The sequence below is a fragment of the Caenorhabditis remanei genome, chromosome IV (assembly GCF_010183535.1).
Source record: "Caenorhabditis remanei strain PX506 chromosome IV, whole genome shotgun sequence".
NCBI classification, from domain to species: Eukaryota; Metazoa; Nematoda; class Chromadorea; order Rhabditida; family Rhabditidae; genus Caenorhabditis; species Caenorhabditis remanei.
The window spans coordinates 22,861,549-22,886,604 of record NC_071331.1 but is presented as its reverse complement, the minus strand read 5'-3'; the positions used below and the strand labels follow the sequence as shown (position 1 = coordinate 22,886,604).

At 39.1% G+C, this 25,056-nt stretch overlaps 4 protein-coding genes across 4 annotated transcripts; 3 read left to right on the top strand and 1 right to left on the bottom strand.

The window, feature by feature from the left end:
* Positions 1-1,767: 1,767 nt before the first annotated feature.
* Positions 1,768-4,102, top strand: GCK72_015855 (uncharacterized protein; the record flags this gene model as incomplete). Its single annotated transcript, XM_053731178.1, has 3 exons — positions 1,768-2,057; positions 2,105-2,233; positions 3,205-4,102. 3 exons carry the CDS (start codon positions 1,768-1,770, stop codon positions 4,100-4,102), a joined length of 1,317 nt encoding a protein of 438 aa, XP_053585950.1.
* A 1,617-nt stretch (positions 4,103-5,719) lies between these two features.
* GCK72_015854 (uncharacterized protein) lies at positions 5,720-8,045 on the top strand (the record flags this gene model as incomplete). The annotated part of the gene is made up of 4 exons (XM_053731177.1): positions 5,720-5,805; positions 6,336-6,474; positions 6,861-6,984; positions 7,717-8,045. 4 exons carry the CDS (start codon positions 5,720-5,722, stop codon positions 8,043-8,045), a joined length of 678 nt encoding a protein of 225 aa, XP_053585949.1.
* Positions 8,046-12,050: 4,005 nt separating this feature from the next.
* Positions 12,051-22,061, top strand: GCK72_015853 (uncharacterized protein; the record flags this gene model as incomplete). The annotated part of the gene is made up of 9 exons (XM_053731176.1): positions 12,051-12,070; positions 15,243-15,506; positions 16,515-16,760; positions 17,803-17,998; positions 18,053-18,161; positions 19,437-20,845; positions 21,279-21,394; positions 21,453-21,596; positions 21,890-22,061. The coding sequence occupies 9 exons, from the start codon at positions 12,051-12,053 to the stop codon at positions 22,059-22,061; spliced, it is 2,676 nt and encodes an 891-aa protein (XP_053585948.1).
* Positions 22,062-22,375: 314 nt separating this feature from the next.
* GCK72_015852 (uncharacterized protein) lies at positions 22,376-22,937 on the bottom strand (the record flags this gene model as incomplete). The annotated part of the gene is made up of 2 exons (XM_053731175.1): positions 22,376-22,591; positions 22,872-22,937. 2 exons carry the CDS (start codon positions 22,935-22,937, stop codon positions 22,376-22,378), a joined length of 282 nt encoding a protein of 93 aa, XP_053585947.1.
* Positions 22,938-25,056: the final 2,119 nt, after the last annotated feature.

The window sequence follows — 25,056 nt, the reverse complement described above, 5'->3', positions numbered from 1 at the left end:
AGAACTTTTCATTGGATTTGAAGTCTATTTCCAAGTGTAAATTCTTACAACTTCCAACCATTATATAATGATCATTACCATTATCATCTCCTAACTTTACTCTTTTCATTTCACCGGCGCTCCTTCTCTTATCCCTTGATCACTCTAATTATAATACTCCCTCACTTAATTACTCCCAATTACACCGTAACCAATAATTTGCCCCCTTTCCTATTTTTGTCATTGTCTATATCCACTGGGTCCCCTCGGATCTAGGGACCACCACCACCTTCCTCTAGACCCGTCTTGTTACGACTACCGTACTTTTGAAACTCTCTATGGGTAAAGTACGGTAGAGAGCCGGCGTAAATTGAGATCCCGCAAATACCCAGGACCGTCTGGATTACCACCTCCTAGTCCCTCCCTCCCGTCTCCTCCCTCCCGTCCCGTCACCCTAAAACGCCTCCTAATATGTATATCTTACTCCTTCATCACTAGTCCTAGGTCAGTAATCCTCTCCGCCCTTCCCGCACCAGGAAAATGCGCGGTATGGATGTGTGTGTGTGCACAACCTTAGGACCCTAGACCCCCAAATCAATATGAGCCGTCACCGTTGCCCGCTCACCACACACACACTATTTGGTGGGGGGTCACGTCTCCTCCTTCTCTTCATTAGCTTATCTACGTCTACGTCTACGTCTAGACCGTTTCTTCCCGCGCACAGTGGAGAGTCCAACGGTGTCCGCTTGGTCCTAGAGGTCACCCTTCCTCCTGTTCATTAGCACACACACACACACATAGAGACCGTCTCTCAGGCCTCTTGGTCCCTTTCTAGGACACACCTCTTTTCCCCCATAGACATACAGGCATTGTACATCATATGCATAGGTATTTGCCATTGTCTCTATTCCTCTTTTTGTCTTTTGAATTTTTTGTATAGTGTTTCAATAAGGTTCTCGGGGTTTTTGGGGATTTTTAGGCTCCAAATGTGCCCAAATGTCCAATTTTTGTCTGTCTGGGTGTCCAGACGCCCAGATGTCTAAATCCAGTCTCAATTCGAAAAACAAAAAACAGTCGACCTCGGGTGGGGATCGAACCCTGGTCACTCTCAGTGCAGTGGGTACTGTCTAATTTAACTACTGGGTCAAGCGGATTTTCTGCTAGAAACTTGATTTTTACACGTTTCTAGAGTGAAATTTTGAGAATTTTTCGATTTTTCATGTCTGAAAACTTTCACTAGCCGATTTTGAGTAGAAAAATACAAGTTTTCAGTGAAAACATTAGAGTTTTAAAGGTTTTGAGCGTATTTTGAGCTACTTCCAGTAAATTTTTGGTGTCTTAAGACTAGTTTAGACTTATTTATGCGATTTTTCACCGCATTTAGGGTTTCAGTCATCTGGACACCTCAACACACAGACAGACACACCTAGAAGTCCCAGAGCACCTTCTCTACTAGAGGCAATCGAAAACCCACATCCTTCAGAAAAACTGTTATATCTCAAAAAGGGGCGGAGCTATCAAAAAGTGGTCAACTACAAAAATGTGCGGAATTTAATGATAAATATTTTTGTAGTTGACAACTTTTTCATAGCTCCGCTCCTTTTTCAGTTATGACCCTTAGACCCTTAGACCCTTAGACCCTTAGACCCTTAGACCCTTAGACCCTTAGACCCTTATTCCTTGCTCTCGATCTCTTTCGTTTCCCCGTCTTCCCCAATTTTCGCACTCCTCAATCCTCTCCCATTCCAGAACACAATCTTCTCTCCACCTATCCAATCGCTGCCTCTCATGGCTGACCAAGTTGCCGACAAGCTCCAAGCCGACCAACAGAAGGCACTTCATTTTGTAGCTAGTAACCAGATGTTCCCAGGATATTACTACCCGATGTTTCTAAGTGGCGAACCGATTCCAATGTTTCCGATGGAGAAGGAGCATGTCACGGAGCCAGGACCGTCTGGGAGTCAGGTGGTGTCGGATGGTCCGGAGGACTGGGATTCTGAAGAAGACGATTCCGACGATTCAGATGACCTTAATGATGTGATTTCCGAATCCGATCCAGAAGAAGAGGCGGATAGCTTGTAAGGATGAAAAGTGTGAATTAGACTAATTAAAATAATTATTTCAGTGAGGAAGCCGAGCGGGAGGAAGCTGAACCGATTCATAACGTAGGATTTGTTCCATATGAAATGAGTATTCAGGAAAGATTGAAAAGATTCTACGATATGTATGGCAAGAACAAGGAAGAAGATAAGAGGTAAGGAACGGATCTAAGGGAACCATCATAACTGAAAAAGAGGCGAAGCTATCAAAAAGTTGTTAACTAACAAAATGTAGCGCTTAAATTTTTGAGCATTTTTGTAGTTGACAATTTTGATAGCTCCGCCCTCTTTTGAGACACAGCGGTTTGAAGTCGAGGAGAGACGCCGACAACGAGACTCTCTACCTTGTCTGCGTCTCTCCCCAAACTTCTAAACGTCATTTCTCAAAAAGGGGAGGAGCTATCAAAAAGTTGTTAACTACAAAAATGATCAGCATAAAATTTTAATCATTTTTGTAGTTGACAACTTTTTGATAGCTCCGCCCCTTTTTGAGACAGAGCGGTTTGAAGTCGAGGAGAGACGCAGACAACGAGACACTCTAAATTGTCTGCGTCTCTCTCCAAACTTCAAACCGGCATATCTCAAAAAAGAGGTGTAGCTATCAAAAAGTTGTCAATTACAAAAATATTCAAAATTTTATGCTGATCATTTTTGTAGTTGACAATTTTTTGTTAGCTCCGCCCACTTTTGAGATATAAGCGATTGAAGTTGAGAAGAGACGCAGAGAGGTCAGAATGTCTGGTTGTCTGCGCGCTCTTCTCACCTTCAAAGATGTGTAACTCAGCGGGGAAGGGAGATATCAAAAAACGGTCAACAAAAAAAATGTAGAGTATGAAAAGAGCTATTTGATGAATATAGAAGCTTTGAACCAATATATTTGAATCGTCAGGCAACACTCTTGACTGCGTGACCTCTAGATTTTGAGCTCGGCCACTAATTGTAGCTTGTCTGACTGTGCCTAATCGTGTTTGCTCGCACAATTTTCAATTTGAGCTCGAATACAATTAGTACTGTTTTGAGAACGCCTCACTGCGCTAGAGCTAAACCGCTCCTGACCGCTATATTTTAAGCTCAAAATACATATTTTCGCCCCGCCTTCCGAATATTTAATTACTTTATGTTCCAGACCTTCCCCACCAGCACCAGACATGTCATCGATTCACAACAATCTCCAAACCCTCACTGACCTACTCAACGGATTCAAGCAACAACACTCCGAGGACCTCCAGAATCTTACGGCCAAGGTGCTCCAGAAGCAAAATGACACCTTGATCCATCAGAAATATTGGAGCCTTGTGGAGACAAACGACTTGGCTATGGCGAAGATTCGGGAGCTCGAGTTGAGAGTCAACGATCGGGATCTGGAGATTCTGGAGAACAATCAGAAGATGCAGAAGATGGAGGAGGAGATGAAAAAGAAGGATGAAGTGATTCGGAAACAAGAGGAGAAAATTGAAGAGTTGAAGAGCGAGTTCTTTGAGATGGACATTGCAAATCAGGAGTTTCAGCAGGAATCGGAGAAGATGACTGAGAAATTGGTTGAGAAGAATCAAGAGATCCAATTCTTAAAAGATGTCGATCAGAAACTTCAGGTCCAGATTCAGAAGACACAACTGTTACAGTCAATGTACGAAGAATTGGCAGAGACAAAGAAATCGTTGTCAAGACAATTTGCACAAAGTCAGGAGCTCCAAAAAGAGCACAATGAGCACTTGGAAGACTACAAATCCCAATTGAGCCTGGAGACTCAAGCACTCCTGAAAACCGAAAAGAATTACCAGGCGGCGCAGAGAATTGTGACGCAACAAAAGAAGAAAATCGAGAAGTTGAATCAAAAAATTGGTTGTTTGGAGCAAGAAGTTCAGCATTTTAAGGACTACGCGGACTCACGGGATCGACGGATCGAGGAGTTGAATCAGGAAATTGTGCAAATTATGACGGAACAAGAGGAACTGGATGATCGATGGGGATATGAGTATGATCCACAGACTGGAAATCGATGGGGTTATCTGTGGGATCAATAATTGGGTAAAAATGGTCGAAAATTCGGCAAAAAATAGGTGAAATTGGGCAATTTCGGCTATTTTTGACCGTTTTTTCTTGTCATTTATCCTATTTTTGGTGTAAAAATGGTTGAAAATTTAGCAAAAATCAGTCAGAAAATTGGAACAATTAGCCTATTTCAGTCGTTTTTGACCGATTTTCTTCATTCTGACGAATTTTTTCATCATTTTCACCCAATTCTTTTGTTATTTATCCCAACTTTTCGTGCAAAAATGGTCGAAATTGGTCAAAAATGGTCAGAAAATAGGAAATATTAAGCTATTTCGGCTATATTTCCACCGATTTGTCCCATTTTTACCAAATTTTTCTTTATTTATTCAGTTTTTGATTTAAAAAAGTCGAAAATCAAGGTAAAAATAGGTCTGAATTGTTCGAAATAGACCTATTTCACTCGTTTTTGACTAATTTTTGACCGATTTTCCCACATTTTTGAGCAGTTTTTACCAATTTATGCTCATTTTCACCTAATTGCCTTGACATATATCCAATTTTTCATGTGAAAATGTTTGAAAAATAGTCAGAAAATTGGTAAAATTGGCTTATTTTCGTCGTTTTTGACCCATTTTTGACCCACTTTTCACTATTTTAACCAGTTTTTCCCAATTTTCAACTAATTTTGACCATTTTTTTTGCCATTTCTGGCGCATTTTCACCTCAATTATCCTATATTTAATCATTTCCGCCCCAAATTTCACTTTCTTGACAAAATTTCGGCTTGTATCAATTTGTCTTCCCTGATTTCCACCATTTTAAACGTGTCTTTAAAAAATCTATTTCTGTATCATTTTCTTACATTTTGTTATCCATTCCTAATTTATACCTAATTATCTCTAATTACCTGATTCGATAATGACCTTCCGACATCTTTTCTTCTGTAAACTGATAAATTCTCATTTTTATTTCTTTTTTTGCAATTTTTTACCTTTTTTTCCATAAAACCCAATAAATTTCGACAATTTTGCACGTTTTTCCTTCAAAATTTGATCCCATTGATCCTCTGGGTTACTGTACCTAAATTTTATTGAATTTTACATTCTGACCCTATGCAAGTAATAAGGGTACTGTAGGAAGATCCTACTGATCCTACGTCTGACTGTCTCTCTGTCTGTCTGTCCGGATGTCCGAAGGCTTCGACCGCTCATTCAGAGAATCAATAATTTGGACTCTTCCGTGGTCCATTTGGAAGAGAGATAGAGAGACGCAGAGAAACGAGTGACCCCCCGTTCGGATGGCCATTTGACCCCCCAACACTCATCAAATATTGTAATGCCTCTCGTTTCCACGAGACATTTACCTTTTCTACACACTTTTCATCTTTCTAGACCCCATAACTCGCTTCAAAATAAACATTATGATAGGGAACTTTTACCAAAATGTAGATCACGTCGTGATCTACATTTTGGTATAGATTTCTTTACACAATTGTTATTTTGAAGCGAGTTACAACTACTTTGAACGCTGATTTTGATCGTTTTTAGCCGTTTCTGACCAATTTTTATCGATTTTTCGCATTTTTTATCAAATTTTTACCCCGAATACCCCCAATTTTTTGTTTCAGATCAGTTCTAGACTGTACAATGTGTCTCGGACCTTGGACACCGAAAGAGAGAATCGAGAAGTTGGAGGCGGAGTTGGAATTTGAGAGGAATCAGCATGAGGAGACGTAAGTAAAGTGTACTGTAGGCTTGAAAGGAGTACTGTAAATGCAAAAAATTTTATATGAATAGATAGAGGACGAATGGGCGGTCATTTTTGAAGTTGACAACTTTTTGTAAGCTCCGCCCACTTTTGAGATATAACGGTTTGAAGTTGATGAGAGAGACGGAGACAACAAGACACTCTGACCTCTCTGCGTCTCTTCAAGCCGCTATATCTCCAAAGTGGGCGGAGCTAGAAAAAAGTTGTCAACTAACAAAATGTGCAGAATTTTATACTGATCATTTTTGTAGTTGACAATTTTTTGTTAGCTCTGCCCACTTTTGAGTTATAGCGGTTTGAAGTTTGGGGAGAGACACAGACTCTCTACCTTCTCTGCGTCTCCCCTCCTCTTGAAGCTGCTATATCTCAAAAAGGGGCGGAGCTAGAAGAAAAATGTCAACTAACAAAATGTGCAGAATTTTATGCTGATCATTTTTGTTGTTAACAACTTTTTGTTAGCCCCCCCCCCCATTTTTGAGATGCACTCATTTTCAGAAAATCTCAACTGCTCGAGAAGGAATTGGAAAATCAACGTCTGCTAGCTGAAATTGAAAAACTCAAATTATCTGCATCAAAAAAGAAAAAGAAGCCGTGTAGAAGGCACGTGAAGAAACTCCAGGAGCAGTTAAAAGAGGTGAGAGGCGGACATCTGGACACACAGACATTACGACATTTTGTCTGACTGGCGCACCTTTGACGCGTTTAGAACTCACATACACAGAGAATGCTCTAATCGTCTAGCGCACCTCAGACGTGTTTTTGATTTTTTGTTTTGAGACATCCGGACATACAGACATATAGATAAACGGACAGACCTATTTCAAGGGGTTGTTCAATTTGTCTGGCGTGCCTTTGACGCGTTTTGAAATCATTACTGTATTAAGAACGGTTTTAAAACGGTTTTCAGCAGTTTCAACCGGTTTAAACGGTTTTTGAACGGTCTAAACAGTTTAAACTGATTTTTTTGGTTTTGAACGGGTTTTACTGGTCAAAAACGAAAAAAAATTATGTATTTTTCAGATTCCTGAAGCGACTCCAATAAATTTGACGCCTCAAGAGGATTCAGAAGACACCCAGAAGACGTCAGAGGCCCAAATGATGTATCTGGCTCCCATCACGATGAATGGACTCTACCAAACCTTAGGTTAGTAACTTTTGGTCAATTTTTGGGTGATTTTAAGCAAAATTTTTGAAATTTTTACATTGTTTTAGCTTGAAAACGTATAAAAAATCTATTTTCATGAAAATATCACTAAAACTGGTCACAAAAATGTCAAAAACAGTGAAATTTGGTATAAGTTTCAATTCGCAATAGAAATGTTTTATTTTTAGACAGAAGCGCTCCAGAATCCCGCCAAAAACTTGGACAAATTCTGAAAAAAAAACGTTTTTCGATCAAGATTTTATTCAAAAACCACGAAAAACCATAAAAATTGGTCTCATTTTGAAATATATCGATTCGAAGAGACGTAGAGAAGCTAGAGCGTCTTCTTGTCTGCGTCTCTTCTGCGCTTCAAATCGCTTTATCTCAAAAAGGGGCGGAGCCATCAAAAAGTTGTTAACTAACAAAATGTTTCGAATTTAATGCTGATTATTTTTGTAGTTGACAACTTTTTGATAGCTCCGCCCCTTTTTGAGATACAGCTGCTTGAAGAAACGCAGACAGCCAGACACTCTCTCTTCTCTGCGTCTCTTCTCAACTTCAGTTCGCTCTATCTCAAAAAGGGGCGGAGCTATCGAAAAGTGGTCAACTAATAAAATATGCCAAATTTAATGATGATTATTTTTGTAGTTGACAACTTTTTGATAGCTCCGCTCCTTTCCATGTTATGGCACTTAAACCCCCCCTTTCATTTGTAATTTTTCACATTTTTAGGCCTTCGACCACAAATGGTGAATATGGTACCCAACAAAGTTTTGCCTCGACAATCGAGTGCATTGGTTTTGAAGGCGCTAGAGGAGGCAGAAGCCCTGGAGAAGGCGTCTAAGGATCACGAGCTGGAAAATCTGGAGATTTTGGAAGAAACGGATTCAGAAGACACCCAGTCATGGTCGGATATCTTGGAGACCCAAAAGGATCCGGAATTTTCGGAAAAAGAATCAGAAGACACCCATCAGCCCTCTGAAATTTCTGAAACCCTATCAAAAATCGCTTCCCTTGATTCCACCCGTTTACTAAACCTCAAATACTCCTTTATTTTCTGAGATAAAGCGAACTGAAGTTAAGAAGAGACGCAGAGAAGAGAGAGTGCCTGGCTGTCTGCGTCTCTTCTCCGCTTCAAATCGCTCTATCTCAAAAAGGGGTGGAGTTATCAAAAAGTTGTCAACTACAAAAATATTCATCATTAAATTCCAAACATTTTTTTAGTTGACACATTTTCGATAACTCCGCCCCTTTTTGAGATATCGCCGCTTGAAATTTTGGAGAGACGCAGACAACAAGACGCTCTAGCTTCTCTACGTCTCTTCGAACCGATTTTGATGGTTTTTTGTGGTTTTTTGTGGTATGAAATATTGTTCAAAAAAACGTATTTTCAGAATTTTTCCAAGCTTTTTGGCGGGATTCTGGAATTGATCAGTCTAAAAAGTCTGAATTTCCTATTGTGAATTAAATAAACTCTGTTTTCGACATTTTTGTGAGCAGTTTTTGTGATATTTTTATGAAAAATTAGATTTCTAATACTTTTTTAATCTAAAATAAAAATACAAATTTGAAAATCTTGCTTAAATCACTTCGATTTAAAAAAAACCTCACATATCTCAGAAACTATCACAGCTATAAGAAAACTACAAACTCAAAAATTGGTTTTTAAGCAAAAAGAGGGCGGAGCTAGAAAAAAGTTGTCAACTACAAAAATAATCTACATAAAATTTCTTACATTTTTCTAGTTGACACCTTTTTTCTAGATCCGCCCGTTTTTAAGATAAAAGCGTTAGAGGGCAGACAGCCAGACACCATGAGTTTCTTTCTTTAACTTCTAGCGGCTATATCTCAAAAATGGGCGGAGCTAGAAAAAATAGGTCAACTAATAAAATGTTCAAAATTTCAAGCTCTACATTTTAGTAATTTACAACTTTTTGATAGCATCCCCTCTTCTTGAGATAAGACAGCTATAAGTAGTGCGAGTGAGGGAGAGAGACGCAGACAGTTATAGCGTCTCGCTGTCTGCGTCTCCCCCAGCACAATTTTCCTCAACACTTTCTTTCTATATTCTTGCATCTCCTGAATCCCTAAAAGGACACTAAATTAGTATTCAAATTGGTCTTGACACTCCTTTTTCTATGCAACATTCTCTTGTCTCTCTGCGTCTCTATTTTCCTATCCAATTTTTTTCCCGTTGGTATCATGTATCGTTTTCACTATTCTTCTTTCGTACATCATCTGCCACACCCATCCCTTCTCCAATTTTCTGCATTCTTCAGAAGTCTTCTTCAGAAGACGTTGACGTCTTCATTTCCCCTTTTCTCTCACATCCTTTAGTACTAATTTTAGGTCGGATGAGCAGAGGGGAAAGGGGCGGAGCCTAAGGGCGGGTTAATTAATGTGGATGGATGGGCTCAACAACGTCTTCTGAAGACTAAAGACGCCTCACATTTTCCTCATAGAACTCGAAAATTGATCCAAGAGATTGAGAGAGGGCGCAGAGAAGCTAGAGTGTCTAGCTTCTCTGCGTCTCTCTCCACTTTGAAGCGTTATATCTCAAAAAGGGGCGGAGCTAGAAAAAAGTTGTCAACTACAAAAATGTGCAGAATTTCATGTAGATTATTTTTGTAGTTGACCACTTTATGCTAGCTCCGCCCCCTTCTTGCTTAAAAACCAATTTTTTACTTTGACTTCAGAACTCAGATTTTTATCTTTTTTTTTAAAACCTCTGTTTTCTGTTTAAATCTGGTTTTTTTTTGACGGACATTTAAAAAGTTAGGCTTTTTCAACCAAAATTTGTCAAACAATAATTAAAATTAGCTAAAATTAGCTAAAATTACCAAGAGAACATTGAAAATACCGGAAAACGCGTCGAAGGCGCGCCAGCCACCATTTTAGACACTTTTTGGACAATTTCACATCATTTAAGTTGAAAATTTAGTTTTTTCACTGTTTAGAACTTATAAATATTAATTTCAACCCAAAATCCTTGCCTCTCTGCGTCTCCTCTCTCCTTCTCTGCACTCCGCCCACCCCATGCCTTATTATTTCTTTGATACCCCATAACTCTCTCCCCTCTTCTCCAATCTCAAAACTGTCAACTACAAAAATGTAGATCATAAAATTCTCTACAATTCTCTAATTAAAAATTTTCCTCTATCTCCTCCCTATCTCAAGTTACACTCTCTCATTTCCAGTCCCCAACTACTCCATCCTTATAACCGCCCTCTCTTCCCTCATTCCCTACGTGGGGGTATAGCTCAGGGGTAGAGCGCTCGCTTTGCATGCGAGAAGTCTGGGGTTCGATTCCCCATACCTCCAGATTCAATTTTTTTTCTTTTTTTGTATTCATTATTTCGATAGTGAAGAGGGAGGAGAGAGAGAGACGCAGAGAAGTCAGCGTGTCTCGTTTCTCTAACTCTCTAACCTTCAACTTCAAAGGCTTGTATCTCGGCCCCCAATCGACATAGCAAAAAATTTTCAACTACAAAAATGTATAAAATTTCAAGGGCTATCTTTTTATAGTACATACTTTCTACGTTGTTCTTCCTAAACCTCCGTTCCTCACTCCATGATAAATGAGAGACTCTGCGTCTCTCTCCATCTCTTGGCACCATGCCAAACCCCTTTCCTCGCGCACCCTGAGAAAGAAGAAGAGAGCAAAAGCTCTTTTCGGAGGGAGTTGCTTTCTCTCTCTCTTTTATTTTCTCCTTTTTTCTTCTCTTGTGTATATGTAGTAGTACTACGCTTTTCGGACCCTCTCTTCTTGGCTTCACCACCAAATCGGGAGAGGACTACTCTACTTTTATTGCGTTTTTGTCTAGGTCATTTTGGCGGGAAAAGTAGGAAAAAAGTAGAAAAAAAGTAGAAAAATTGAGGCTTTTTGGGGGTTTTTAGATTGAGATAAATAGGTTAAAAAATTAGAAATTTTAGAAAATGTTTTCTTCCTAGTGCCTACATACGTTTTGAGCTTTTGATATGTCAAAAAACCCCAATTTTTGTTGAAAAATAGTGAAAAATAGTTCAAAAACGTTTTTATGACAAAATAGATTTTCAAACGTTTTTTTTTAGCTAAAATTGTGTAAAATATCAAAAATCTTGCTCAAAAATACCGAATACTGAACAAAAATCGTCAATCTCAAAAAACCGCACATATCTCAGAAACTATTGCAGCTATAAGAAAACTACAAACTACAAAAATAATTTACATAACTTTTCCTACATTTTTGTGGTTTAGACCTTTTTGATAGCTCTGCCCCTTTTTTTAGATATAACGCTTTAAAGTCGAGAGAGCCGCAGACAACAAGACGAATTAACTTCTCTGCGTCTCTTCAAACAGCTATATCTCAAAAAGGGGCGGTGTTATTGAAAAACTACAAACTACGAAAATAATCTACATAAAATTTCCTACATTTTTGTAGTTGACAATTTTTTTCTAGCTCCGCCCCTTTTTGAGATACAGGACTAACAAGATGAGAGAGGGAAAGAGAGCCGCAGACAACGAGACGCTCTGTTTTTTTTTTGAATTTCGTATTGAAAATTAGCGCGAAACAAGTCAAAAGTGTGTGTTCTTTGTCTTGACTCTCACCCTCTGTCTGTGTCTTCTCTCCTCACACAAAAAAACAGTGCCGGCGCCAAGAAAAATCACTTTTTCTTTCTCTTTGTCATCCATCACTATACAGTTCTATCTCTCTTTTTCTATTTTTCTATTTTTCACTCAAATCGTTTTTTCCTTGTTTTGCTACTAGGCCTAGGCGGCGGGGGATGTCCTTGATTTTTGGTTAGGCGTTCTATTTTAATCTTTAAAAAAAAAAAGTTTTTTGTTTAAAAAATTATGGTGAACAGTCTGAAAAGACAGAATCTGCCATTTTAAAGGTTTTCTTACTAAAACTCGCGACTCAATTCAAATTGAGTTCTATAAGCTAAAAATTATACCAAAATGTAGATTTCATAAGGATCTACAGTACCGCTCAAAAGTATCTAAAGTTTTGGTTTTTTCAGTTGAAAATTATCAACTTTGAGATTGTGTCATGGTTATATTTATTGTCCCATCAAATAGATTTTTAATGGATCATACAAATCAAAGGTAGAGCTCTATTTTTGTAGTTGACAACTTTTTTGTACGGACACTCCCTAGAGAGTTATAGTCATTTTAAGACGACAGCTCAAAAATCGCACTGGTCGATTTGATGGAGAAATTACTTTGATGATATGTAACTCTCTAGGGAGTGTCCGTACAAAAAAGTTGTCAACTACAAAAATGGAGTTCTATTTTTGGTCTGTTCGATCCCATAAAAAGTTATTTTGTGGGACAGATAGTTTCGCTATGACACACTCTCAAAGTTGGTGATTTTCAACTAAAAAAAGCAAACTTAATATATAATACTTTTGAGCGGTACTGTACGTCTATTTAAGTAGATTTGAACCCTATAACCAAGTTCCTATCACATTTTCAGCCTGAGATATGGTATTTCCAGAATTTTCAAAACGTTTAGTGCTTTCTGTTAGTCTTTTCCCTCCTTTTGATCGAGGACATTACCGTCAATTGGTAGAGAAGCAATTTTTGAGGTTTTTAAGCGATTTCAGCCACTTTTTTGTCTATTTAAAGGCTGAAGGAGTCCAAATTCATAGGATTTTAACTTTTTTTCCAAAAAAAACACATTTTAGTCCATAAGTATAGTAAAACTAACATTCTCTTCCGATTTTCCTAAGAAAAACCTCATTTTCTCCTCGTAGAACACCCCCCATAAAACCTCCTCTCCACTACACTAGGGTGTGTAAATATTGGGTGTTTGTCTGCACCCTCTCAATTTGACACACTATTTGTATTTTTGTTTTTCGACGAGAAGACGCCATTCGAATTTTTGGTTTTGGTGTTGTGGAATGAATTCAAATGAATAAATCATTGGAGGTGTGTGTGTGTGTGTGGTGTGGGGATGAAAAACAGGAAGCAAGGGAACAAATTTTTCGGGGGATTCCAGGTCATCTAGTAATCTAGCATCTATTCTCAAATTGAGAAAAAAATCAGAGTTTTTTTTTTCAAAATTTTTTATTTTGATTTCCATCAAAAATTTGAACTTGTTTGATGGACACACACTTTTGACCTGTTTTGCGCTAATTTTCAATACGAAATTCAAAAAAAAAACAGAGAGAGAGACGGAGAGAAGTTAGAGCGTCTCGTTGTCTGCGTCTCTCTTTCCCTCTCTCATCTTGTTAGTCCTGTATCTCAAAAAGGGGCGGAGCTAGATGAAAGTTGTCAACTACAAAAATGTAGGAAATTTTATATAGATTATTTTTGTAGTTTGTAGTTTTTTAATAACACCGCCCCTTTTTGAGATATAGCTGATTGAAGAGACGCAGAGAAGTTAATGATGCGCCTCGTTGTCTGCGGCTCTCTTTCCCTCTCTCAGCTTGTTATTCCTGTATCTCAAAAAGGGGTGGAGCTAGATAAAAGTTGTCAACTACAAAAATGTAGGAAATTTTATATAGATTATTTTTGTAGTTTGTAGTTTTTTAATAACACCGCCCCTTTTTGAGATATAGCTGATTGAAAAGACGCAGAGAAGTTAATGATGCGCCTTGTGGTCTGCGGCTCTCTTTCCCTCTCTCAGCTTGTTATTCCTGTATCTCAAAAAGGGGTGGAGCTAGATAAAAGTTGTCAACTACAAAAATGTAGGAAATTTTATATAGATTATTTTTGTAGTTTGTAGTTTTTTAATAACACCGCCCCTTTTTGAGATATAGCTGATTGAAGAGACGCAGAGAAGTTAATGATGCGCCTCGTTGTCTGCGTCTCTCTTTCACTCTCTCATCTTGTTAGTCCTGTACCTCAAAAAGGGGCGGAGCTATCAAAAAGTTGTAAACTAACAAAATGTAGGAAATTTTATATAGATTATTTTTGTAGTTTGTAGTTTTTTAATAGCTGCGATAGTTTCTGAGATATGTCCGGTTTTCTGAGATTGACGATTTTTGAGATTCACGCTTTGAAAGTCAGGGTAACTTTTCTGATGATTATACGTATACCTGCATATCTGTTATTAGGGGGGGGGGGGACACCCAATTGACCTCCCCCCCCCCCTCTCCGTTAGCATGCATACAGTCTTCCCCCCTTCCGCGATATTTATCTCCCCTCTCCGCCATCCCCTCCCATCCAATTCTTTGTGCCATTTGTGTCTTTCTCTCCATCTATCTCCATCTCTCTCTGTCTCTCTCTCTCTCTCTCTCTCTGACCATCTGCGTCTCTCCAGTCCGCACACTCTCTACTTCTCCATCGCTTAAGGGGGGCTCTTTGTGCCTGCGCGGGGGGGGCACTGAGAGAGAACATTTGGTGTTTCCGGCTAGACGAGAAGAAGAAGGCTTTTTGCTTCTTTCTTCGATTTTTTTCTCATTTTCTTTCGGAATGATTTCGAAACAGTATACTGTTTTTTGAGGATCTTGTCACTAGGTGTTTTAGGTATAAGATTCTAAAATTTTTAACGTTTTTAATTGAATTTTTGCAAAAAATCGTGTCAAACACACTCCGGCCACTCGAAAAACTAAAAAAATCGGCGTAAAAACCATAAAAATCAGCCAAATCTCATTTGTCTGGCGTGCCTTTGACGCGTTTTTAGAGTTTTCTTAAAACGCCTCAAAGGCACCCAGCAAAAGCTGGTTTTTGTGGTTTTCTGACTGTCTGGGGTGGTTTTTACACTCAAAAAACCAGAAAAATCGGCCAAAAACCGTAAAAACAAGCCAAATCTTATTTGTCTGGCGCACCTTTGACGCGTTTTCAGATTTCACTCAAAAACGCGTCAAATGCGCGCTTGATAAGCCGATTTTATTGGTTTTTTGACTGTCTGGGGTGGTTTTGACGCGTTTTTCAAATTGAAAATTATTTAAAAATAAATTTTGCGTCAAAACACCCCGGACGCTCGAAAAATCAGCCAAATCTCATTTGTCTGGCGCGTCTTTAACGCGTTTTGAGTGGTCTCTTCAAACGCGTCAAAGGCACGCCAGACAAATGAGTTTTGGACTATTTTTTTGGTTTTTAGTCGATTTTTTTTAGTTTTGACAGTTTTTAACCAGATTCGGAGTAAAATTTCAAGATTGTGAACAATTTTTTACCATTTTGACCTGCTCAAATCAATTTTAATCCTTTTTTCATAAATTTTCAAATTTTTGGCCATTTTAAGCTTCCCACATCAATTTTTCTGTAATTTTTTACCTTTTTTTTTGTTATTTTTGTGTTATTTTTTGCACTCTTTATCAATTTTTTCCAGACAAAAGCTGGATCGAGGCGGCGGAGGCGTCGGCGGGTGGTACGGTAACGGCTTGGCCGACGAGTGGCCATCGTCTTCGTACAACGATCATCATCAGGTGCCCGGACCGTCGAATTATCCAGAACATTCTATGGCGCCAGGCCCCGCCCCCTATGGTCGCACGACGTCAGTGATGAATTCGACGGGAAGGAATACGATGGGATACCCATCGGGTATCCCTCCTAATACATCGATTTCTGCAATGTCGAGACGGCCGTTGCAAAGGTAAGATTTTTAAAACTCTTATATCTTCAAAACTATCGTAGCTAGTTAGAAACTACAAACTACAAAAATTATCTACTTAAAATTTCCTACATTTTTGTAGTTGACACTTTTTTGATTGCTCCGCCCCTTTTTGAGATATGAGCCGTCAAAGTCAAGCAACTGATAGCGAGAGTCGCAGAGAAAGGAGAGCACTCTCGTTTCTCTGCGTCTCACCTCAAGAATCTGGGAAAAACGAATTGTCGACATTTTTGTGACCATTTTTGTGATATTTTAATGACAAATAGATTTTAATGCGTTTTTGAGCTAAAATAATGTAAAAATTTGAAAATTTTGCTCAAAATCACCAAAAATTGGTTTTCTCAGAAAACCGCACATATCTCAAAAACTACCACAATTATCAAAAAACTACAAACTACAAAAATAATTTTCTTGGAATTTCCTATATTTTTGTACTTGACAACTTTCTGATAGCTCCGCCCCTTTTTGAGATACAACGGTTTGAAGTGAGACGCAGACAAGCTAGAGAGTCTCGTTGTCTGCATCTCTCCTCAAGTTCGACCTACCGTATCTCTGGGCTCTGTGAGGCTACAAACTACAAAAATATACCAAAATGTATAAAATTTTGCGTAAATTATTTTTGCAGTTAACAACTTTTTGATAGCTCCGCCCCTTTTCGAAATACACCGGTTTGAAGATGAAGAGAGACGCAGACAACGAGGCGCTCTAGCTTCTCTGCGTCTCTCTCTCTCTCCCTTCCCCGCTCTTCAAATTATCCGAAAATTGGTGTATAGACTAAATCGACTACGCTGATTCCATTTTTTTTATTTTCAGCATCCAAAAATGTTAAAAAACACAGAAAACCCAGTTCGAATCAAAACCAACTGAAAAGTTTCAGAAAATTGGTTATATCTCAAAAAGGGGCGGAGCTATAAAAAAGTGGTCAACTACAAAAATGTGCAGAATTTTCTGATCTATCTCCTCCTACTTAACAAACTTCATTTTTTCCAGACAACACCGCTCAATGGACGGGTTAGGCGTCCTGGACGCCTACAAAGACTCCCTGGACTACGATACCCTGATGCAACCAGTGGGGACATCCGGAAAACCGATGCACCAACCGTCTTACCTCCCTCTGGAAATATCCACAAGCCATCATCATCACGGTGCTCATCCGAGCCAATTCACACGTGGCAACTCGTTGGCTCTGTCGAATCCGATACCGACGCAAAACGCGTTTTGGCAGCATAATAATAGGTGGGACATGGAAATTTTTTTGCGTTGGAAAATTTTGATCTACAAAAAAAACTATGCATAAAAAAAGAAGACGTGTCCAAAATTTGTTGGTGGTCCCGGGGTCCCCTAATGCTATTTGGTGACCACACATGACAGAAAATTAGGCATTTTCTTCTTTTTTCTTTTTGTTTTCCCATTTTTTATTGATTTTAGCTTTTTTTTAGCTTTTTTGGGGTTTGTTTGAAAATTTTCAAACGTTTTCCCCACAAATTTCCAATTTTTTCAGAAAACTAGCTATATCTCAAAAAATATAGAATTTTACAAAAAGTTTACAACTACATAAATGTAGATCATAAAATTTTCTACATTTTATTTGTTAATCATTTTTTGATAGCTCCGCCCACTTTTGAGATATAGTGCCTCAAACTAAAGCGACAACAGAAGAGACGCAGAGAAACGAGAGCCCTCTCGTTTCTCTGCGTCTCTTCTAACTTTGAAGCGTTATATCTCGAGAAGGGGCGGAGCTATAAAAAAGTTGTTAACTGATAAAATGTAGGAAATTTTATGGAAATTATTTTTAAAGTTTGTAGTTTTCTGATAACTCCGCCCATTCTTGAGATACAGCGGTTTGAAGTTGATGAGAGACGCAGAGAAACGAGAGTGCTCTCGTCTCTCACTATCAGTTGTCTATCTTTGACGGCTCATATCTCAAAAAGGGGCGAAGCTATAAAAAAGTTGTCAACTACGAAAATGTAGGAAATTTAATGTAGATTATTTTTGTAGTTTGTAGTTTTTTGATAGCTACGGTAGTTTCTGAGATACAACAATTTGAAAAATCTTTTTTTGAAATTTTTTTAAAAAACATTTTTAGGTTTTTGACCTCAAATTCTTCATTTTTTGGCATTTTCCTAGAACCAACTGAATAACCAATCAATGTGCGACCCTCATATCACATTTCCTCTTCTTTTCACCAAAAAAGTTGGCTCCTTTTCCTCTTTCTCTCCGGGGAGTATAATATATGCATGTGTGTTCATAAAAAAACAACTCGAGAATTTTCTTTCAGCATGACCACCACGACGGCTCCCGGAGCCCCCCAAGACTACGATATGATGCAAGCGGGAATGTCGAGGAATCATCCGACGAATAATATGAATTTGGCGCGGGAGTATGAGCAATTGAAAGTCGAGTACAATACGATAATGGAGAAGTTGAATCAGACGATGAATAGTATTAAGACTTTTTGGAGTCCCGAGCTCAAAGTGAGTAGATACAGTAGTCCTTACTTAATTGGACCAATTAACTTTGAATTACAGCGAGAACGACAAATGCGACGTGACGAAGCCAATCGGATAGCCCAATTAGAGCGGATTGTGCAGTCAGGAGGTGGTGGGATGAGTGACTACGGGATGGGCAGTAATGAAGGTAATTTTATCTCAATTATCTCAAAATTGCTATGGAAAAGTAGCCCTTGAAATTCTGCACATTTTTGTAGTTGAAATCTTTTGCTATGTCGACTGGGGGCCGAGATATAACGCTTTGAAGTTGAAGGTTAGAGAATTAGAGAAACCAGACACGCTGACTTCTCTGCGTCTCTCTAGCAAAAGCAAAAAAAGAAAAAAAAGTGAATCTGGAGGTATGGGGAATCGAACCCCAGACTTCTCGCATGCAAAGCGAGCGCTCTACCCCTGAGCTATACCCCCACGTGAGGAACGAGGGAAGAGAGGGCGGTTATAAGGAGGGAGTAGTTGGGGACTGGAAATGAGAGAGTGTAACTTGAGGTAGGGAGGAGATAGAGGGAAATTTTCAATTAGAGAATTGTAGAGAATTTGATGATCTACATTTTTATAGTTGACAGTTTTGAGATTAGAGGAGAGGGGAGAGAGTTATGAAGCGGCGAAGAAATCGGAAGGTAACGAGTGTTAGGAGACACAGAGAAACGAGACTCCCTAACTGTCTGCGTCTCGTTTTTTCTTTTTTTGGGACATTTTGAATGTATTTCAACGTTCTTAACTTAATTTAAACAGAAAATGCTGAAAACTTTATAAAATCTAGCAATTCGAACCCTTGAAACCGATAAATTAGAAAAAATCGGAAAAAATCAAAATCTGAAAATCTCTACTAACGAAATGGAGATCATAAAATTTCACACATCTTACTATTAAAAACTTTATGATTGGGTTGAAATGGAGGAAGTTACATCTTTTCAAACATTCAACCTTCCAAAAGTGACGCGGTGCCAATCTTCAAAACCTACGCGACGGTTTTTATCCGAAAAAATTACATTTTGGAAAGTTAAAAATGTCAAAAATAGAATCAGCGTAGTCGATTTAGTCTATGAACCAATTTTCAGAAAAATCGGAGAGAATGGAGGAGGGGAGAGACGCAGACAAGCAGACACTCTGGTCGTCTGAGTCTCTTGTCAACTTCAAACCGTTATATCTCAAAAAGGGGCGGAGCTATCAAAAAGTAGATAACTAAAAAAATGATTTACATAAAATTCTGCACATTTTGATATATTTTTGCAGTTTGTAGCCTCAGGTCGAACTTGCTGAGAGACTAAAGGGCGCAGGCAGAGTAGGAAACGCTTTTATCTCGAAAAGGGGTGGAGCTAGAAAAAAGTTGTCAATTAACAAAATGCGCAAAATTTCATGAGCTATATTTTGGTATATAAAACTCTATACATTTCATAATTTCCAGCTCTCCAACTCCGCATGGAACTCCGCGAACGCGAAGAACGTATCCGTCAACTCACCACCGCTCTCGAGACAGGAAGCTCCGCCCACATGGACGGTCGGATGGATGGTCGGGTCCGAGAGTTGGAGGACACAATCATGAGACTTCAAGACCTGCTAACCACAAAAGAGACGCAAGCAATGATGGCGTCGCAGGATCCTTCCGGACGCCAAGCCATCGAAAACGCGCTCCGTCGGATAGACGAAAAACAGGCGCGGATCGTCGAATTGGAGGAGGAGCTTATGCGACAACGGATGGGAAGGAGCAATCAGCCAAGGGATTTTACGGATAAGAACTTGTCAGGGCATGAGATAACCACTATGCGGATGAAAATGGATAGGAGTGAGGTGGAGTTGGCGGAGAAGAAGCAAGAGTTGTTGGGGTGTCAGACACGAATGCAGTCTGCCGAGGAGACGGCGAACGAGATGAGGGGACACTTGACACTTTTGAAGGATCAGTTGACGAATAGGGAGCAACATAATACACTGTTACAAGGGGATGTTGATGCGTTAAGGCAGAAATTGGATTCAAAGAATAAGCAATTGGAGCAAAAGGATGAACGGATCGGGGTGCTGGAGAGGGAGCTGTCGGGCGCCAAGGCGGACACATCGGATAAGACTGAGCTGATACGCCAGACAGAGATCAAGACTTCTCAACTGATAGGGCGGATTGACGGTCTGGAAAATACAGTTAGAGAGAAGGAACAGGAATTAGACCGCGCAAAAATTCGATTGCTAAGTCACCCGGACGTAGTAAAGGAGCGTGAAATGACTGAAAAGATTGAGCAAGGAGAGCGTGAGAGAGCACGACTCCAGGAGCATATCGACCAGGTCCGGAGGAATTCCGAGAAGGAGCATTTGGAGCAACAAAAGTCATATCAAAACGAGCTGACTCTGCTGAGAGGGACTATCGACAATCTGCAAAAGGAGTTGGCGGATCGAGATATTCTTTTGGAGAGTCAAAATGAGAAGATTGGAGATATGAGTCGGGATTTGTCCACGGCGAAGAAACGATTGGATGATGCGATGGTGGATAAAGGGACGGATGAGTTGAGACTTGATGTGGAGGGTGCGAGGAATGAGGTGGAGAAGCTTCTGAAGATGGTGCACAATCTGGAAAAGGAGAATTTGACACTGACCGCTCAGTGTAAGCAAATGAGCAGTGAGAAACGAGATACGGTACCTGGAAGTGTTGGGACAGGAACGCTAACAAGGTCTACCAGTAGCCAATCGAACATGCATAAGCGAATTGAGGAGTTGGAGGAAGCTTTGAGAGAATCTGTATCGATTACTGCAGAAAGAGAAGTGCATTTGAGTCAGCAGAAACATCATTTGCAGCAGGTCTCATCGCAATTGAATGAGGCGAGGAAGGAAGTGAGTTACAGATTCGGAATCAGCTCGTTGAGACAGTTCAGAAAAGTATAATCATGCCTATATTCATTTTGGGTCTCACCACGAAAACTACAGTAACCCATTTTTTTCTTAAAATCTGTCATAACTCGGTCGGATTTGGTTCAAATTGATTGAAACTGTAATTTTCAGATTCAGCTCGTCGAGACGGTTCAGAAAAGTATAATCATGCGTAGGTTTGGAGCGATTTGGGTCTCGCCACGATTTACGGCGGGTTACTGTAGTTTTCGTGGTGGGACCCAAAGTCGTCGGAACCTGGGCTTGTGGGTACTTTTCTGAACCGTCTTGACGAGTCGAATTCAAATATATTATTTGATTACTGTAAAATTTTAAATCTGGAATTTTACGGCAGTTTTTAATTTTTTTTAAATTTAACCCAATTTTTCAAGTTTTTCAGATCTCCGACCTCCGTCGCACCAAACAAAATCTCTCTGAAACCGGGGACCGTGATCAGATAATAAGAGCTATCGAGACTGAAAGACGCCAGCATTTGGAGCAGTTGTTCCAGTTGAAGTGAGTCCCTGAAAACAATTTTGCAAAAAAAATTTGATCTACAAAAACTATTTTTCAGACAAGAAGCACTTCTAGCCGCTATATCTGAAAAGGACACCCACTTGGCCTTACTGGAGAAGTCACGTGGTCCACGTGACGAAATTGAGACGATTCGAAGGCATAAAGACGCGTTGATCAGAAAGTTAAAGCAGGAGAATGAGAGGTAACTTTTTCAGAATTGAGTTTTTTGTAAAAACTTTGAAAAATTTAAATTCAGCGTGACGAGACAGTTCAGAAAAGTATAATCATGGCTAGATTTGGAGTGATTTGGGTCTCGACACGATTTACGGCGGCGGAGGGTGGGGTACTGTAGTTTTCGTGGCGAGACCCAATTTGCACCAAATCCCATCATAATTATACTTTTCTGAACCGTCTCGACGCGCTGATTCCAAATCTAAAACGTATTCTCGAAAATTCCTCCGGTATAAAAAGTTATGAGTCTTTTTCTATTTCCAGACGCGCCCTGGTCGCCCACCCCGACCCGGCCATCTCTATGAACGCTATGGCAAGTGTCATTCCTGGAGCACCCCTCCCTGCTCCAATTATCCCCGGAACCATCGGAATCCCACAGAGTCATCAGAATAGTCATCAGAATCACGACGACGATGCCGATGGAATTTGGGCTTAAAATTTTTTTTTCTAGAATTTTCTAATTTTTTTCTTTTTTCTAATCTCATATCTTTTCACTTATTGTCTTCTTTTTTTGAAAATCTCAAAAACCCCGAAATTTTCCCGAGAAACCATGGCACACAAAAATCCCGACGCTGAAATTTTTTTCAATTTTTTTTCCAAATTTTAATTTTTATTCAAATTTTTGACCTAAAAATGTGTAAACCATTATTCTTTCTTTTTCTGACACCGCCTTATTTCCTTTTTCTTTTTTTGAAATTATATGAATAGTTTATCGATTTTTTGGTAGATCAAACACAAAAATTGCAAATTTTAGCCCTTGATTGTAGAAGATCGAATCGGTTTTACAGTGGTTACTGTAGCTGTCACATTTTTAGATTTTCCTCCAGATCTTCCACCATCCAACAATTCTCTAACGAATTTTCCCAACGCTTTTCCAATCGAGACCAACGAGAATTCAGATGACGTGGAATTCGCAATCTGGTGGGTTCTGGGAGTGACGGTACTTTTGGAAATACGAGCGAGAAGCTGAAATATCGATTTTAAGCAAGAAGAAAGAAAACAAAAAAAGTTTTGGCGAGGGGAGGGGTCGAACCATCGACCCTCGGAACCAAAAGTGGACGTCTTAGCCAGTAGGCCAAGCGTGCAACAGGGAAAGGTGAATGCGAGGCGGTTTAAGAATGCGGGCGGCCCTTGCGCTAATTTGACGCGATTCGGGAAAATCGAGGTCACTGATTTCAAAAAAATGACCTGTGGTGGCCTAGAAAAAGCTAGTCCCCCGATTTTCCTCCAAAATAGGTAAACTCACATGTTTTCTCGAGTCCGCAACCGGGAACAACACGGCTAGCGATAGCAGAAGAAGGAATAACTTCATGGTTTCTGCCAGGAAAAAAGAAAAAAGTTTTTTTTCAAAATTTTGAGTACCAAAAACTTATTTTATAGCATTTCCTGATTCCCAGCACTCGAATGAACTGTAAAACCTCGGAAAGTGAGCGAAAATCTCAAGTTTTACAACTCAATTTTTTTTTTCGAAAAAGAATTTGGGTGTATTTTTTGTGGAGAACGATTTTTACAAAAATAGTTATAGATTTGGAATCAGCTTGTCGAGACAATTCAGAAAAGTATAATCATGATAGGGTTTGACGCAAGTTGGGTCTCGCCACGAAAACTACAGTACCCCCGTAAATCGTGTCGAGACCCAAATTGCTTCAAACCTGGGCGTGTGGGTACTTTTCTGAACCGTCTCGACGAGCTGATTCCAAATCTTTAACTATTTTTGTAAAAATCCTTTGTTTTTCTGTAATATCAAGTTTTCGGGATTTTCACTTCCTCCAAGACACTTGTTTCGTTGGTCAAGGTTGAAAACTAAAATGTTCTGTTACAAAAATTTTGGTCAAAAATCGAAACTAAATCTCCAACTTGTAATCCTCTTTAAGACATCGTCCATACAAACACTAAACATTATACATCTGTTATTTTGATGCGGAGAATTTTTAAAAATATCGAAAAAATTTTCTCAAAAAATTTCAAATTCTTACAAAAACTAATTAGATGTTTTCTAAATTGTTATTAGTTTCCCAATTTAGACTGTTTTGCAAAAAAAATCCTTAAATTTTTTTTTGACGGTTCTAATAAATAACTTAAGAACATCACAGTCCATTTAGTACAGTTAATCAATTCGTTAATTTGATTATAAAAGTTTCTGACCTCTCCCTCGTGCCCCTTTTGATTGATTTGTAGAAAAAAACCATTAGGAAGTTTGTTCTTGGTTTTTGAAGAAATATAAAAAAAAAAATAATTTTTGGATTTTTTGCAGTTTTCAAGGCAAAACTTTCTGAGTTTTCAAATTCATCAAAAATTGTTTAAATAGTTGAATTCAGCTTGTCGAGACGGTTCAGAAAAGTATAATCATGCCCTGGTTTGGAGTGGCTTGGGTCCCGCCACGAAAACTACAGTAACCCGGCGTAAATCGCCCCGTAAATCGTGTCGAGACCCAAATCACTCCAAACCAACGCATGATTATACTTTCCTAAACCGTCTCGACGAGCTGAACCTGAAAATCTTAATTTAAATTAATTTGGACTAAATCCAACCGAGTTATGACAGCTTTTAAGAAAAAAATGGGTTACTGTAGTTTTCGTGGTGAGACCCAATTTGAACCAAACTAGGGCATGATTAAACTTTTCTGAACCGTCTTGACAAAATAAACACGAATCTGACATCAAAAAATTTGAAAATTTGAGTCTCGACATGAAATTTCAGGTTTTTGAGTTTCTCGCGTCGAGGCCGAACCCCGAAAAATTTTGAATGCCATATTCGAATTTAGTTCGTCCAGACAATTTAAATGACTATAATCATGACAGGGTTTGGGACAATTCGGGTCCCACCACGAAAACTACAGTAACCCATTTTTCTTAAAATCTGTCATAACTCGGTCGGATTTGGTTGAAATTGATTGAAATTGTGATTTTCAGATTCAGCTCATTGAGACGGTTCAGAAAAGTACCCGCAAGCCTAGGTTCTGTCTATTTTGGGTCCCACCACGAAAACTACAGTAACCCGGCGTAAATCGCCCCATAAATCGTGTTGAGACCCGAATAACTCTAAACCTTATCATGATTATACTTTTCTGAAAGCTCTCAGCAAGCTGAATTTGAATATAATAATTTCAATTGATTTGAATTAGATCTGACCGAGTTATGATAGTTTTTATTTCTCAAAATTGAAATTTTTCGAAAGAACTTTTTTTTGTTGCCCAACTTATTTTTTCTTTTTTCCAAAAACCATTCGTCTAGACTAGACTGTCCTCTCTCTAATCCCTCGGAGGGCAATTAGAATGTTCTTCTTTTTTAATCTTCGACCATTTTGACTCCGCCCATTTTCTCTCTTCCAACAATTACCATCTACTTATGGGTTTATTGCTGGGGGGGAAGGGAGTTTTCCTAGTTAGTACTATTTTATATAAAGAATCGTCTCAGAGAATTCAAATTCCG